The sequence below is a fragment of the Lepus europaeus genome, chromosome 2 (assembly GCF_033115175.1).
Source record: "Lepus europaeus isolate LE1 chromosome 2, mLepTim1.pri, whole genome shotgun sequence".
In the NCBI taxonomy this organism is placed as follows: Eukaryota; Metazoa; Chordata; class Mammalia; order Lagomorpha; family Leporidae; genus Lepus; species Lepus europaeus.
This window is the reverse complement of record NC_084828.1, coordinates 163,805,386-163,819,813: the sequence shown is the minus strand read 5'-3', so window position 1 is coordinate 163,819,813 and position 14,428 is coordinate 163,805,386. Positions and strand designations below refer to the sequence as shown.

The window sequence follows — 14,428 nt, the reverse complement described above, 5'->3', positions numbered from 1 at the left end:
CTGATAAGTCTTAAATTCCATTTGCTGAACCAGTAGTGAGCGACAGGTGTCCTTTAATTATTAGGAGAATAAATCGGTTCATATTCTTTGTCTATTTTTTTAAATAAAGTTCCTTATTTGAATACTGGTTAGTAGTGCTCGTGATGGTGTTACATTAGGTAAGAAATGTTGGAGAAATGGATCTGATTAATTATATTTTGTTTTGCAGTTTGGGAAATTAAAAGGTTTGCATATGCCTCATTTCTTTTCCCCCTGAGTTGGTTCCCTCCTTACTACCCAAATCCCAGGGCCGATGGTTTGATAATATAGTGGTAGAGAGAGGGCTGGGAGCGGAGGGAAAACACCTGCCTGACCAGGAAGTTAAGTTCTTTACTACTGGGGGGTCAAGATTTTTTTTTTACAGGAAGTAAATTTCAAGTGGCCGTTTAGGAATTAGTATTGAACCCAGTGGTTTGCACATGCTCTTCATCTTCATTGAATTGGATGTATCTTACTGTTTTCTGCTTGTTTCTTCAGATTTATCTTCATTGCTAAGAGTATAGTTGTATCATAGTGTGAAGATTTAAAATATGATTAATTTTGTTTTCGTGTAATTATTGATGTTACTGGGGTTTCTTTTTTATTTTATTTTTATTTTTTTTGACAGGCAGAGAGTTAGTGAGACAAAGAGAGACAGAGAGAAAGGTCTTCCTTCCGTTGGTTCACCCCCCAAAATGGCCTCTACGGCCAGCATGCTGTGCTGATCCGAAGCCAGGAGCCAGGCGCCTCTTCCTGGTCTCTACTGGGGTTTCTAACTGGATAAGTCTAAGTAAACTTAATAAGCCTTAGTTATATTGGAAAGCTATGACACTGATGTCATCTGGTACCTATATTCTGGTCTTGTGAAAAATTAGAGTGTTTTTTTTTGTTTGTTTGTTTGTTTTTTTTTTTTTTTTTGTTATAAAATATTTATTTACTTGAAGGAGTTACAGAGAAAGAAAGAAATCTTCATCTGCCGATTCTGTCCCCAAATGGCCACAATGGCCAGGGCTGGGATAGGCTGAAGCCTGGAGGCCTCATGTGGGTCTCCTACGTGGGTAGAAGGGGCCCAAGCACTTGGGCCATTTTCTGCTGCTTTCCCAGGCCATTAGCAGGGAGCTGGATGGGAAGTGGAGCAACCAGGACTCCTGTGCACGTTTAACAGCTTGACCTCCTATGCCACAACACCAGACCTGATTTGTGGGAAAAGTTACAATATCTAATGAACATATATTTTCACAGAATATGAGATGTCCATTCAAAGTTATAGACTGGGGCTGGTGCTGTGGTGTAGTGGGTTAAAGTCCTGACCTGAAGCTCCAGCATCCCATATGGGTGCCGGTTCTAGTCTCAGCTGCTCCTCTTCCAATTCAGCTCTCTGCTATATGGCCTGGGAAAGCAGTGGAAGATGGCCCAAGTCCCAAGTCCTTAGGCCCCTGCACCTGCGTGGGAGACCCGGAAGAATCTCCTGGCTTCTGGCTTTGGATCAGCGCAGTTCTGGCTGTTGCAGCCAATTGGGGAGTGAACCAGTGGATGGAAGACCTCTCTCTCTGTCTCTACCTTTCTCTGTTATTCTTTCAAATAAATAAAAAAAAAAAAATCAAAGTTATAGACCAATGCATTTCATTGTAACAGTGTACAAAACTTTGATTTGGAGTGGTTTCAGATTTTCACATTGCAACTAACCTTTAAGAAAGGCCTACTTGATGAGCTGAGTTTGGTGAAAAGTATCTAAGAGGAGTATTCATCATGACCTGAAATATAATTGAAACATTCCTGCCTTTTCCAACAGTGTATCTAAATAAAATAGGGTGTTTAATGTGTATGAACCAAATAACATTGTATGAGGTTGACTACAGAAATGGGTATGAAGTCTAATTGTCAAAAATAAGTCAGATATTAAAGATGTAGGCTAAAATATAAAACAAAGCCATTCTCAGTAAATTTTCTTTTTGATACTAGTTGTTTTTCTTTAAAATGTTACATGTTAACATGTATTTTTTGTTATTTTAAAACACAGTCTCAAATTAATATTTCTTGCAGTTTTCATTCCAATATGGTAAATGTAGACACAGAAGCATTTTCAGGTCTTAAACAGTTTTCAAAAGTGTTAGGGGATCTTGAGCCTAAACGTTAGAGGAGTGCTGCTCATTTCCTTTTTCTCTCCTCACTGTTGTCCACGTGGATTCTTGATTTTTTGTTAAAATAATTGAAAGCCATAACATGATATGTTAATCCTGTTTTTAAGAGCAGTTTTAAGTGAATTGGAGCAAATTTACTGTTACTAAAAAGGCAAAGCTCTCTTTAGATGAAGATATCTGAGTCTTTTCTGAAATTAACTGAGAAGGTGAGAAGATGAGACGTTGAGAATTTATTCTCCTAAGATACGTAAATAAATATATTCACGTAGCCTTCCACACATACCCCTGGAGAATGAGGTCTTTTGTACCAAGGTTGCAGAAATATTGCACTTGAAAACTGCTAGCTGCCTTCCTCTGATAATTTCATTTCTAACTAAATAAATGTGTCTACTGCTTTCCAAGTCTGTCAGTGCTGTGACCCTGTGTAAGTTGTAGTTACTAGCTTGGCAGATTAGATAACTTAGAAGGCCATGATTGGCTGTGCCGTAAGAGTAACTTAGAAGAGTTCATCTCCACAAAGCACAGTGACCTAAATCAGATATGTGCTCACTGTCTCTGGAATCTTCGAAGGGACTCACAGCATTCGGTTGATTCCAAGGCTTTTCTGTATTACTATGGAAAGGTTTCATCAGGAGAAGAAGTTACCTGTATGTACCTGTATGTTCTGTTTTATTTACAAATGAATTTGAATCTGTCCAAAGTTTAATAGTGTAGCTGGAAGAAATGTCAGGCTTAATTAGGAGGCTTAGAATAGTATCATCCTGTGTGTCCTTGGCTGTGGCAGTCATCTGCTGAAGAGCAAATCCTTGCACAAAGTTAGAAATGTTTGTATTATCTTCATTCCTTTATAAAATTAAGAATTTATTTGACAGGATATTAGGAAAGAAATCACTTTGTCTTAGTAGTTAAATGTTTTGAAGCTAAGCTAGTGTTTGATACCTTTGAAATTACATGGTTAAATTTGGGCTGTAGCCTTATGTCTTATATAGTGGAAAGTTAAATTTGTGATAGGGGACTGTGGTGCATATTATAATAATGGATTTTGTAAACCTCAGGCTATCAAAAATGGATATAGACTCTGGTTTATGGTATATTTTAAAATAGTTGGGCTATACTTTTTTCTTTTTTTATACTTTTTCTTAATACTATGCCTCTAGTATGTTTTAAATCTCTCTTTTTGATAATATGACCAAGAAAAATTGTGCATTTTGCTTTTTTAGCCAGTATAAAAATGACTGTGAAAGGAACTAATAAAATATGTTATATATGTTTCTAGCGAACTCTGGATTTGTCTGATTTTGCTGAAATTCACGTTTGTGATTGGAATTTTGATTTTTATGTGAATGCTGGGTTTTGTTCATAAAGTGATTTATTAATTTTCAATATACTGAGTACATATTTACAGTTGACGTTTGTGTTCATAAGGAATCTTTAAATGGCTTCTATATAAATTTTAGCAGTTTCTTGTCATTTGAAACGTTGAACACTCAAAAAAATATTGAGTACAGAAGCAGCCAGATCTTGCCTGATGCTGGGAATCCAATGATGTGCAAAACAGACATAGTTACTTCCTCCCTTGCTGGAACCTATTGTTCAGCCTGAGAGACAGTTAAAAAAAATAAATGGATATGTAGTTATAGATTAATAGATTAATAAATAATATAAATGTTGTATGTTCTGTAGCCTGATAAATAAAGAACCCGTGTAACTGGCAATCCAAAGACTTGACTGTTGATTTTTGTTCTTTCAGTAGTAGTGAGAGCTGAAGCTTAGTGTGTATCCTGTTTTTTTTTTTTTTTTTAAGATTTATTTATTTATTTGAAACAGAGAGAAGGAGAGACAGAGAGAGAGAGAGAGGTCTTCCATCCACTGGTTCACTCCCCACTTGGCCTCAAGGGCCGGAGCTGTGCCAATTTGAAGCCAGGAGCCAGGAGCTTCTTTCATGTCTCCCACGCAGGTTCAGGGGCCCAAGGACTTGGACCATCATCTACTGCTTTCCTGAGCCATAGCAGAGAACTAGATTGGAAGTGGAGCAGCCGGGTCTTGAATTGGCGCCTGTATGGGATGCCAGCACTGCAAGCAGTGGCTTTACCTGCTGTGCCACAGAACCGGCCCCTGTGTGTATCTATTCACTTAATCTAAAAAAATGTGAAGATTATACTGGAAAAAGATAGGCCATTCTGTATGTGTATCAGATTCTGTGAGATCTCATTTTTTTTTTTTCACTAGAAATGGAAAAGATAATTCATTTACTTCTCAGTTTCCTTATTACAGAGAGTCACATTTTAGCTGTAAATTACCTGGTTGGTAATTTACATCCCCTGGCTTGTCTCCAATATGTAGAACAATGCTGATAGTATCCATTTGGGAAATATTAGTTGAATGAATGGCTGAGTCCTTTAGTCCCTGGTCCTTAAGGAAATGAGGCTTTTGTCATGGTTTGTAGGATTCCTGGGGAAGAATTGGCAGGCAGACCATGGTGCTTAGGGGTTTCCTGATTTTCTCCTGCAGTAGAAAATTGTAGTGGAACCTGAAAAATAGCTAGAGTAGTCTCGTGTGGAATGAAGATGGAGATTCTTGGCAGAACACTCAAGGACCTGCTGTGGCTGAAAAACACTGGGACTTTGTGGTAACCCCACCTCCCACCCCCTGACACACACACACCTGTAGAAAGGCTGCTTTCCTGTAAATTTAAGAGTTACAGAAATCAGTTTCAGAAATGTTTTTAAATGAAGAATTTTACTTTGTGTTTTTAAAGGATTTATTTATTTTTATTTGAGAGAGAGAGATTGATCTTCTGTGCACTGATTCATTCCCTGGATGCCTGCAACAGCCAGGCTGGAATGGGCCAAGGCGAAGCCAGGAACTAGGAACTCAGTTCTGGTCTCTCACATGGGTGGCAAGGACCCAAGCACTTGAGCCTTCATCTGCTGCCTCCCAGGGTAATGAGCAGGAAGCTGGATCAGTGGTGGGCGCAGAGTGAGGTTCTCTGATTTGGGATGTGGGCATCCCAAGCAGTGTCTTAATTGCTGAGCTGCGGTGCTCACCTCAGTTTGTTTTCTAATTTGAAAGGCAGACACACATAGAAATGGGAAGAAAGAGATCGCCCATCTGCTGGTTCAGTCCTCAAATGCCCACGGTGGTCGGGGCTGAGCCAGGCTGAAACCAGAGCCAGGAACTCTGTCCAAGTCTCCCACAGAGGTGGCAGAGACTCAACTGCTTACCTGTCTCCTGCTGCCTTCCAGGGTCCACATTAGCAGGAAGCTGGATCAGAAGTGGAGGGGTCAGAACACAGACCAGGCACTCTGATATGGAATCTGGGTATCTTAACAGCTGTGCCAAATGCCCACCCTGGAAACTTTTTTTTTTTTTTTAAAGATTTATTTGAAAGAGAACTACAGAGAGATATAGAGCCAGAGGTTTTCCATCTGCTTTCCCAGGCCACAGCAGAGAGCTGGATTGGAAGTAGAGCAGCTGGAACTTGAACTGGTGCCTATATGGGGTGCCAGCACTGCAGGCCAGGGCTTTAACCCACTGTACCACAGTGCCCGCCCTGGAAACATTTTTAAAATTCTCATTTCTGCTAGTTTATTCATACTTGATAACTCTAAAACAAGGGACTGCTGTGTGCTTTTTGAGGTGTGTGTGTACTCAGAACTTGGGATGAATGTCTCTCCTTAGAAATCGTGTGGTGAGTATTTCTGACACCATTTCAGGTAGCATCTAGATGAGGCTTTTCGTTGTCTGTGACTCCTGCCTTGTGTGGAAGCACCTTAAAATACTAGAGTGCCTTTCTACATAACCTGACTCTTGTTTGTTATGGGGTGGGGGGGGGGAGGGGGGCGTCATTTGCCACTTTTTATAGAGTTCTCGTTCTGTTTCATTGATTTATTTTTCTCTCTTTTGAAACTTTTTCATTAAAATACCAATTGAGTAGAAATTTGAATTTTAATTCAAAGCCATGGCACCAGGAAAATCAAACACCCTGTGGGAAACAGACATCATCCATATTACATCAATGGGGAATTGACTCACTTCACTTTTTTCTTTTTAATATTTATTTACTTATTTGAAGGAGTGACAGATATTCCACCCCATGCTTCACTCCCCAAATGGCTGCCATCACCAGGGCTGGGCCACACAGAAGCCAACAGCCAACAGCTTCATCTGGGTCTCCCATGTGGATGGCAGGGGCCCAAGCACGTGGGCCATCTGCTGTAACTCTTTTTGGTGCCTTAGCATCAGCAGGGAGCTGGATCAGAAGTGGAGCAGCCACTACTTGAAGCCACACTTATATGGGATGGCAGGTTTGGAGGTGGTGGCTTAACCTGCTGTACCATGATGCCAGCCCCTCCCTTTACTTTTAAGGAAATTATTCAGCATTGGTTTCACATTTGTATTTATAAAATAAGGATTCAGCAGCTTATATTCCAATGGGGCTTATGCTATTGCTCTATTAAGGAATTCGTGGGTAGTTTCCAGTCTTTTCCTGTTAGAAGCAACATTGTAGTAAATACCCTTGTGTATATGTCATTTTACATATAGAAAATTGAAACCTTTTATAGTCTTACATGGACAGTTCTTAAACTTACTTACTGTATTAAAGTACAGTGGTAATATAATTATCTATAAATAAAAATTTGAAACCAAGGCTAAATTTCCTTTAGAGGGAGTCAATCCTGTGTTGACATAACTTAGAAGCCTTTGTGTTTGTTCATCTGTTTTCATTTTCCTAATGCTATAGCTTTATTATTATTTTAGATAGGCTTTATAAGCAATAGCCTTTGTGACTCACCCATCTGAGGTTAAGAATGAAAACATTTTGATGTCAGGGATTACTCTTTGTTGCTATTTTTAGTTTTTCACTAAATTGGAGGTAAAAAATGAGAAAAAAATGGTCCTTTCTGAATGCAGGTTTAAAAGTAACTGGCAGATTAACAGACTTAAATGTGACTATTTTAAATTACTCTAAAGTACGTTTGTTAGAGCAAAAAGTGAGCGACTGTTGCATTGCTTGTGTCTGCTGTTCCCCAGTGCTGCCCTTAAGAATGAGGCAGTGTTAGCAATTTGTGTTTTATCATGTATAATAATCAGCATGCACATATGTTCTTTTGGTTTAAACTTTTGAAAAGAACACAAAATTGTGCTCTACAACTGTATATTAACTTACTCTGTATTAAAAAGTGAGGCTTAAAGCTTTATCCTAAAATGAAAGGATTTATAAGACATGTATTTGTTTCAGCAATGCATTGTCCCCGTCAAATGCTGAATGGCTTTGCTCTGAGAGATTTTTGGTGTATCAGCCACAGGTATCCTGTATGCTTTGTTGGATTACTTATATCAAAATGACCAATTTCTGTGGCCCACTTTATATTTACAGCAGATGCTGCGTTTCTTACTCACTTTTCAGTTTCAGGAGAAATACATGCTTATCATCTTCCTCCTCTTTTTTTTTTTTTTTTTTAAAGCAAAGTTTGTGCTGTTTTCTAGAATTTAAAAAATTTAGCTTCAGTTTGCTATTCGGATTACGCAAGAATATTCTGATAGCCTCATTGGGTCAGTTTATGCTTGTGTATGTATTGAGAAATTGTGCTCCATAAAGATGTACTTGTATTATTAAAAACTTTTAAAAATAAATAATAGCAATACAATAATAATTTTACTTGATTAAATATTTATTTTACTTATTTGGAAGACTGAGAAGGAAAGGAGAGAGACATCTTCCATCTACTAGTTCACTTCCCAAATGACCACAAGGGCAGGGGCTGGGCCAAGCCAAAGTCAGGAGCCTGGAACTCCCATCCTTGTCTCCCAGATGGGTGGTGGGCGTGTCTGCTGCTTCCCCAGGCACATTAGCAGGGAGCTGGATTGGAAGCAGAGCACCCGGGAGTTGAATCAGCACTCAGTTGGTGCTGATCTTGCAGATGGCAGCTTAACTGTGCCACAACACTGACTCTTTGCTTTTGACGTAATACAAATACAACCACCCATGGGAGCACTTGTACATTTGTAAATAAAACTTTAGTTGGGTATATTTTTACCATAGATGTGATCTTAATTTTCTCTACAGAGTGCTTTTTCCCTGAACAATGTTTCCCTGAAATCTTATAAGTTCATTTAGATTTACTTCCTTTTGTGGGGTCTGTTTTTACAAATTGTTTCATAGTATTCTTTAGCATGAGATTGCCTTCTGACTTGATTTTTAAAATGTTTTTTTCTTTTAACTTGGGAAGGAGGAAGGAAGGGAGAAGAGGAAGAGATCTTCCATCTGCTGGTTCACTCTCCAAATACCTGCAAAGACCAGAACCCAGCCCAGGCCGGTGCTAGGAGCTGGGAATGCAATCCCGGCTTCCTGCATGAGTTTCAGGAACCTAATTATGTGAGGCATCACTGCTCTCTCCCAGGATGTGCAATAGTAGGGAGCTGGAGTCAGGAGCTCAAGCTATCAATCAAACCCAGGCCCTCTGATGTGGCATGTGGGTGTTCTGACCACTGTACTGAATAGCTCTCTGTCTTCCTGCTATTGACACAGGTTTTTGACTCATATTTTTCAATTATTAGAAATAACTGCCTCAGGGCAGTGGCGTAGTGGGTAAACCTGCTGCCTGCCACTCCGGCATCCCATATGGGCACTGGTTTGAGTACTGGTTGTTCTACTTCCAGTCCAGCTCCCTGCTAATGCTTGGAAAAAGCAGCGGATGATGGTCCAGATGTTTGGGCCTCGCCACCATGAGGGAGACCCCAGATGAAGCTCTGGGCTTCTGGCTGAGTGGGCATCTGGGAAGTGAACCAGCAGATGGAAGATCTCTCTAACTCTTACAATTATATGAGAAAAACTGCCTTACGAGAAATGAAGGTTCAGAAAATTTGTTTGACTTGCTCAAGGTTTTACAGGTAAAATCTAGTTGGGGAAAGCTGGGTATAATATAAGCAGATATACTGAAGGACATCTATTACCTGCTACCTTTTGCGCATGTGGGGATATTTTTCTATTATACATAAAGATGAAAGGATATGTGTATTTTAAGAAAATTAGTATAGGGCCGGCGCTGTGGCTCAATAGGCTAATCCTCCGCCTTGTGGCGCCGGCACACGGGGTTCTAGTCCCGGTCGGGGTGCCGGTTCTGTCCTGGTTGCCCTTCTTCCAGGCCAGCTCTCTGCTGTGGCCCGGGAGTGCAGTGGAGGATGGACCAAGTGCTTGGGCCCTGCACCCCATGGGAGACCAGGAGAAGCACCTGGCTCCTGCCTTGGGATCAGCGTGGTGCGCCGGCTGCAGCACGCCAGCCGCGGCGGCCATTGGAGGGTGAACCAACGGCAAAAAGGAAGACCTTTCTCTCTGTCTCTCTCTCTCACTGTCCACTCTGCCTGTCAAAAAAAAAAAAAATTAGTATAGTAATAAATATATATTGTAAGATAAATAGTAATAAATATCAGGTAACCTGACTTAAGCTGTTTGTTAGGGTTAGCTGTTAGTGTTAATACATCCAACTGTGTAACTATAGTTGCATAGAAATGAAGAGTCTTGTTTGAGGTGAGAGTTATCATGCATTCTTTTTTTTTCCTATCCTGGCATTGTGCAGGCTAAATGAAAGCTTAGAATGGGAGCAGTTAATCCCTTTTAGAGTAGACAGTAAGCTACCTTTCAAGGTAGGACTTGTGTGTTTTATTTAGGACAGAGTTTGTCTTCACGTGTGCATTCTCAGGGACTCAATGATCTAAAGTCAGTGAAGGACCTTTAAAGGTTTCCTATTTGGTAAATAGATAATAATTATTAATTATTTATTCCTACACTTTTCTGAGGCTGTGCTTGCTTTAGTTTCTTTGGCCTTTCTTTATTTCTAAGGAAATATGAATGCTATAAAGTAGTTTGATTAATCATGCATGCCATTGTCTATCTTTTTAGTTCATTTTGTGAAATTGTCTCATGGTCTACATAGTCTGTTCCCACTGCTTTAAATATGGAAACTTGACAAGTCATTTAATGTCTCTTGAGTTTCTTGTATTCAGGAGTCATATATACAAGTATTTCTTTCTTTTTTTTTTTTTTTTTTTTTTGACAGGCAGAGTGGACAGTGAGAGAGAGACAGAGAGAAAGGTCTTCCTTTTGCTGTTGGTTCACCCTCCACCCTCCAATGGCCGCCGCGGCTGGTGCGCTGCGGCCGGCGCACCGCGGCCGGCGCACCGCACTGATCCGATGGTAGGAGCCAGGTGCCTATCCTGGTCTCCCATGGGATGCAGGGCCCAAGCACTTCAGCCATCCTCCACTGCACTCCCTGGCCACAGCAGAGAGCTGGCCTGGAAGAGGGGCAACCGGGACAGAACTGGCGCCCCGACCGGGACTAGAACCCGGTGTGCCGGCACCGCAAGGCGGAGGATTAGCCTAGTGAGCCGCGGCGCCGGCCACAAGTACTTCTTGATATTCAAATATGTTTGATTCTACAGTTTGGATATCTGGGCCTCAAGATTTGCATTTTGTAAACAAATTGTGTCTGATTCTAAATTTTGGGTAGCAAATATTAAGAGTTTGGGTTGCACAGAATTTCTTTGAAAATTTAACCAAATGAGGGCCGGTGCCGCGGCTCAATAGGCTAATCCTCCGCCTTGCGGCGCTGGCACACCGGGTTCTAGTCCCGGTCGGGGCTCTGGATCCTGTCCCGGTTGCCCTTCTTCCAGGCCAGCTCTCTGCTGTGGCCCCGGGAAGGCAGTGGAGGATGGCCCAAGTACTTGGGCCCTGCATCCCATGGGAGACCAGGAGAAGCACCTGGCTCCTGCCTTCGGATCAGTGTGGTGTGCTGGCCGCAGCATGCCGGCCGCCGCGGCCATTGAAGGGTGAACCAACAGCAAAGGAAGACCTTTCTCTCTGTCTCTCTCTCTCACTGTCCACTCTGCCTGTCAAAAAACAAACAAACAAACAACAACAACAACAAAAACAAATGCATTCAGTTCCAGAGTTCAGATAGTGAGAATTTGGATTCTTGAAGGTTTGGATAGTGAAGAAAATTGTATATGAATTTACTTTGCATGTATTGGCTCAGCACTGGCAAGGGCTAACGAGGCCAAATGTTTCCTTGTCCAGCTACGGCAACCCCCGTTGGGCATAGATCCAGAGTGAGCTGCAGCTGGCCCTGCCTGGACAGGACTGAACTAAGACTTTTTGAGGGAAGGAGTGTTGTTCATTTATCTATCTGTTGGCACCAAATCTTACACATAACATGTTCATAATTATTGATAATTAGAATTTCCTCTGAAAGTTTTTAGTTGAGAACTAAAGTTAAAATTTTATTATTTTTATAGTCTTCATGTGGTATTTTACAAAACATATATTTATTTAATCTTTTTTGTTGAGCTGAAGAAGGGAAGGGAACACAGCAATGATTTCATAAAGGTTAGTCTTCACAACTGAAATAAAATTTTCCTACAAGTTAAATTTGGGCATGACTTTTCCTTTGTGGGGATATAAAAAGTTCTTCTAAGTTGGCTTTTGGTTAATATATGAGTAGAAGTGGGTACTGTATGTTTAACCCTAATACAATCCAATGTATCTGAGTTAAGTGTTCCACTTTAATTAGAGGATTAAGAGCAAAAATCCAGAAAGGAACCATTCCCTTTTGGCAGCTAAGGGTTCCCCATGTCACATTTTCTTGGTTCTGATCCTGGAATGTCTTCCCGTTGAGGGTGATGTGCACATTACTCCAGATTTTTAGTAGCATCACAGAAGACCAGGGAAAATGCTTGCCATTCAGTTCTTAACCGTGTGAGTTCTGAACGGCCTGTGATGTGCTGGAATACAGTGTTGACACCTATAATAGGAGTTCAGATGGCCGCCTGTCCTGGTTTTTTTTTTTTTTTTTTTCCATTTTGAATAATCTATCCATTTATATACTTTGAATAAATGTGAATAATTTATTCTTAGGGTCCTGATGAAGAGGCTGTTGTGGATCTTGGCAAAACCAGCTCAACTGTGAACACCAAGTTTGAAAAAGAAGAACTTGAAAGTAAGTTTGTTTTATACTTAGTGGAGTAGATTACTGATTAATGTCTGTTAGTGTCCTTTAAGTTGAAGCCATATGTTGAAACATGAGGTAGAGTATCCAGTTGGAAGAGTGTTTGAGTATAAAGAACAGTAGTGCAGGAGGCACGCTCATCACTACCACCTAAATCTAGAACAGAGCATTTCCTTGCTGTTTGTTGAAGGTGTTGACATAACATAGATCGATGGTTACTATAACTTAACTTGTAAAACTGAAAGCCCATGGGGGGGAAAGGAAAAAACTTAATTCTTTTGTTTTTTTCACTTTGAGAAGGCTGTGTAATTTGTATTGTGAACACTGTTAGAGTGCCAGACTCTTCAGCTGCAGTTGTCATGAATTGTCATCTAAGTGTGCATGACGTAGCCTCAGCATAAAATTGTGGAGCAAATGAGTTATTTGCCCATCTAGCTTCCCTCCTTTGGTAGAAGTTCTGGAAAATGATTTTACAGAATAGCTGCTAAGATAGTATAAGAGTGTTCCTATATACACTTCACTCAGGTTTTTGTAACATTAACATTTGCATCACCATCATAGTTGTGAAAGTGCAGAAATTTGATTGGATAAATCACAGATTTTTTTTTTTTTTTTCAAAATTCACCAGTTTTTCTACTAATGGCCTTTTTCTGTTCAAGGATACTATTGCTGCAGTTTAGGATCCTACTGTACATGTAGTCATGTCTGTTTAGCCTCTCCTCTAACCTATGACAGTTTTGCATTCTTTCCTCCTCTTCCTGACCTAGTGGTTAGATATTTTGTATGGTGCTCTCAGTTTGGGTTTGTCTGGTTATCACATGAATAGGTAAGATTCTAGGTGTTTGGGAAGTGTAACACAGAAGTCAGGTGGACATCTCTGCGTTGTTTCTGTAAATGTTGCTGTCAGTGTGACTCCTCATTGATGACATTAGCCGGGAACTCTTGATTAAAAAGTGATGTTCTTGGCCGGTGCCGTGGCTCAATAGGCTAATCCTCCGCCTGTGGCGCCAGCACACCAGGTTCCAGTTCTGGTCGTGGCGCTGGATTCTGTCCCAGCTGCCCCTCTTCCAGGCCAGCTCTCTGCTGTGGTCCAGGAGTGCAGTGGAGGATGGCTCAAGTGCTTGGGCCCTGCACGCCATGGGAGACCAGGAGAGGCACCTGGCTCCTGGCTTCGGATCAGCGCGGTGCGCCAGCCGCGGCAGCCATTGGAGGGTGAACAGTGGCAAAAGGAAGATCTTTCTCTCTGTCTCTTTCTCTCTCTCACTGTCCACTCTGCCTGTCCAAAAAAAAAAAAAAAAAAAAAAAAAAGTGATGTTCTTGGCAAAATTTTAAAAACAAAGTATTTGAGAGACAGAGAGAGAGTGAGAAGGAGCAAGTGTGAACCCTCCCAATCGCTGACTGGTTCTCGGTCTAAATAACTCACTTTGGTTCCTGCTGAAGCCAAGAACCAGGAGCCAGAAAGTCGATCCAGGTCTCCCATACAGGTGGTAGGAACCCATTGCTGCCTTCGAGGGTCTGTATTGGCAGGAAGCTAGAATCAGGAACTGCAGCAGAGTCCAGTCTAGGCTTTCTGATGGGTAACGTGAGTGTCCTTACTGGCATTTTACCACTGAGGCCAAACACCTGCCCTGTGAATGCTCTGATGGCTTTTATTTTCTTTTTTGAGTATTACATTCCTTAAGCTAGAATTATCTGTGAGATTTGGTTTTATATTGGGCTATTAGTCTATTGCTTTAAAGAAGGAGATGGATGAGACACAAATAAAGAGTTCTAATTTATATTCCAGTTTTTTGTAGTTTAAAATGTTTTTTTAAATAGTTTTTTGTTTAATAGTTTAAAATGGACTTTAAAAGTCTTGGTTTATCAGAGTTTCATAAAGAACCTCAGTTACCTAGAAGCTTGTGATTAGGGCTTATGAATTAGAGCAGACAGAGAAGTCAGGATTTTTAGCAGGAATTTTACTAATTGATGGATTTGATCCATTACTTACTACTTAATGTCTGCCCTCAAGTATTTATGTTCTAGGACAAGAAGGAGAGAGCCACCTGAACATGCTTTTGGCTTCCCTTGGTTACCTCAGGACCCTCAGCTCTGCATGCTTTGCACACATCTAAATTTTGGTATCAAGTTTGAGGGAGAGATCATCTCAGTGGTAGGCATTTGATGGACTAAAGGTGAAAGAAAAAGAAAAGAAACGGTTACAGGGCCAGCGCTGTGGCGTAGCAGGTTAGCGTCCTGGCCTGCAGTGCTGGATCCCATATGGGC

The 14,428-nt window shown here is 40.9% G+C and overlaps 1 protein-coding gene across 6 annotated transcripts in view; it reads left to right on the top strand.

Annotated features, from left to right (window-relative positions):
- Positions 1 to 14,428, top strand: part of SLC4A7 (solute carrier family 4 member 7) — a 101,759-nt gene that overhangs the window by 22,770 nt on the left and 64,561 nt on the right. For all 6 annotated transcript variants that reach the window (XM_062215396.1, XM_062215399.1, XM_062215420.1 and 3 more), the window contains exon 2: positions 12,073 to 12,154. In XM_062215396.1, the coding sequence (XP_062071380.1) occupies positions 12,073 to 12,154 (82 nt within the window). The remainder of the gene's footprint in view (positions 1 to 12,072; positions 12,155 to 14,428) is intronic.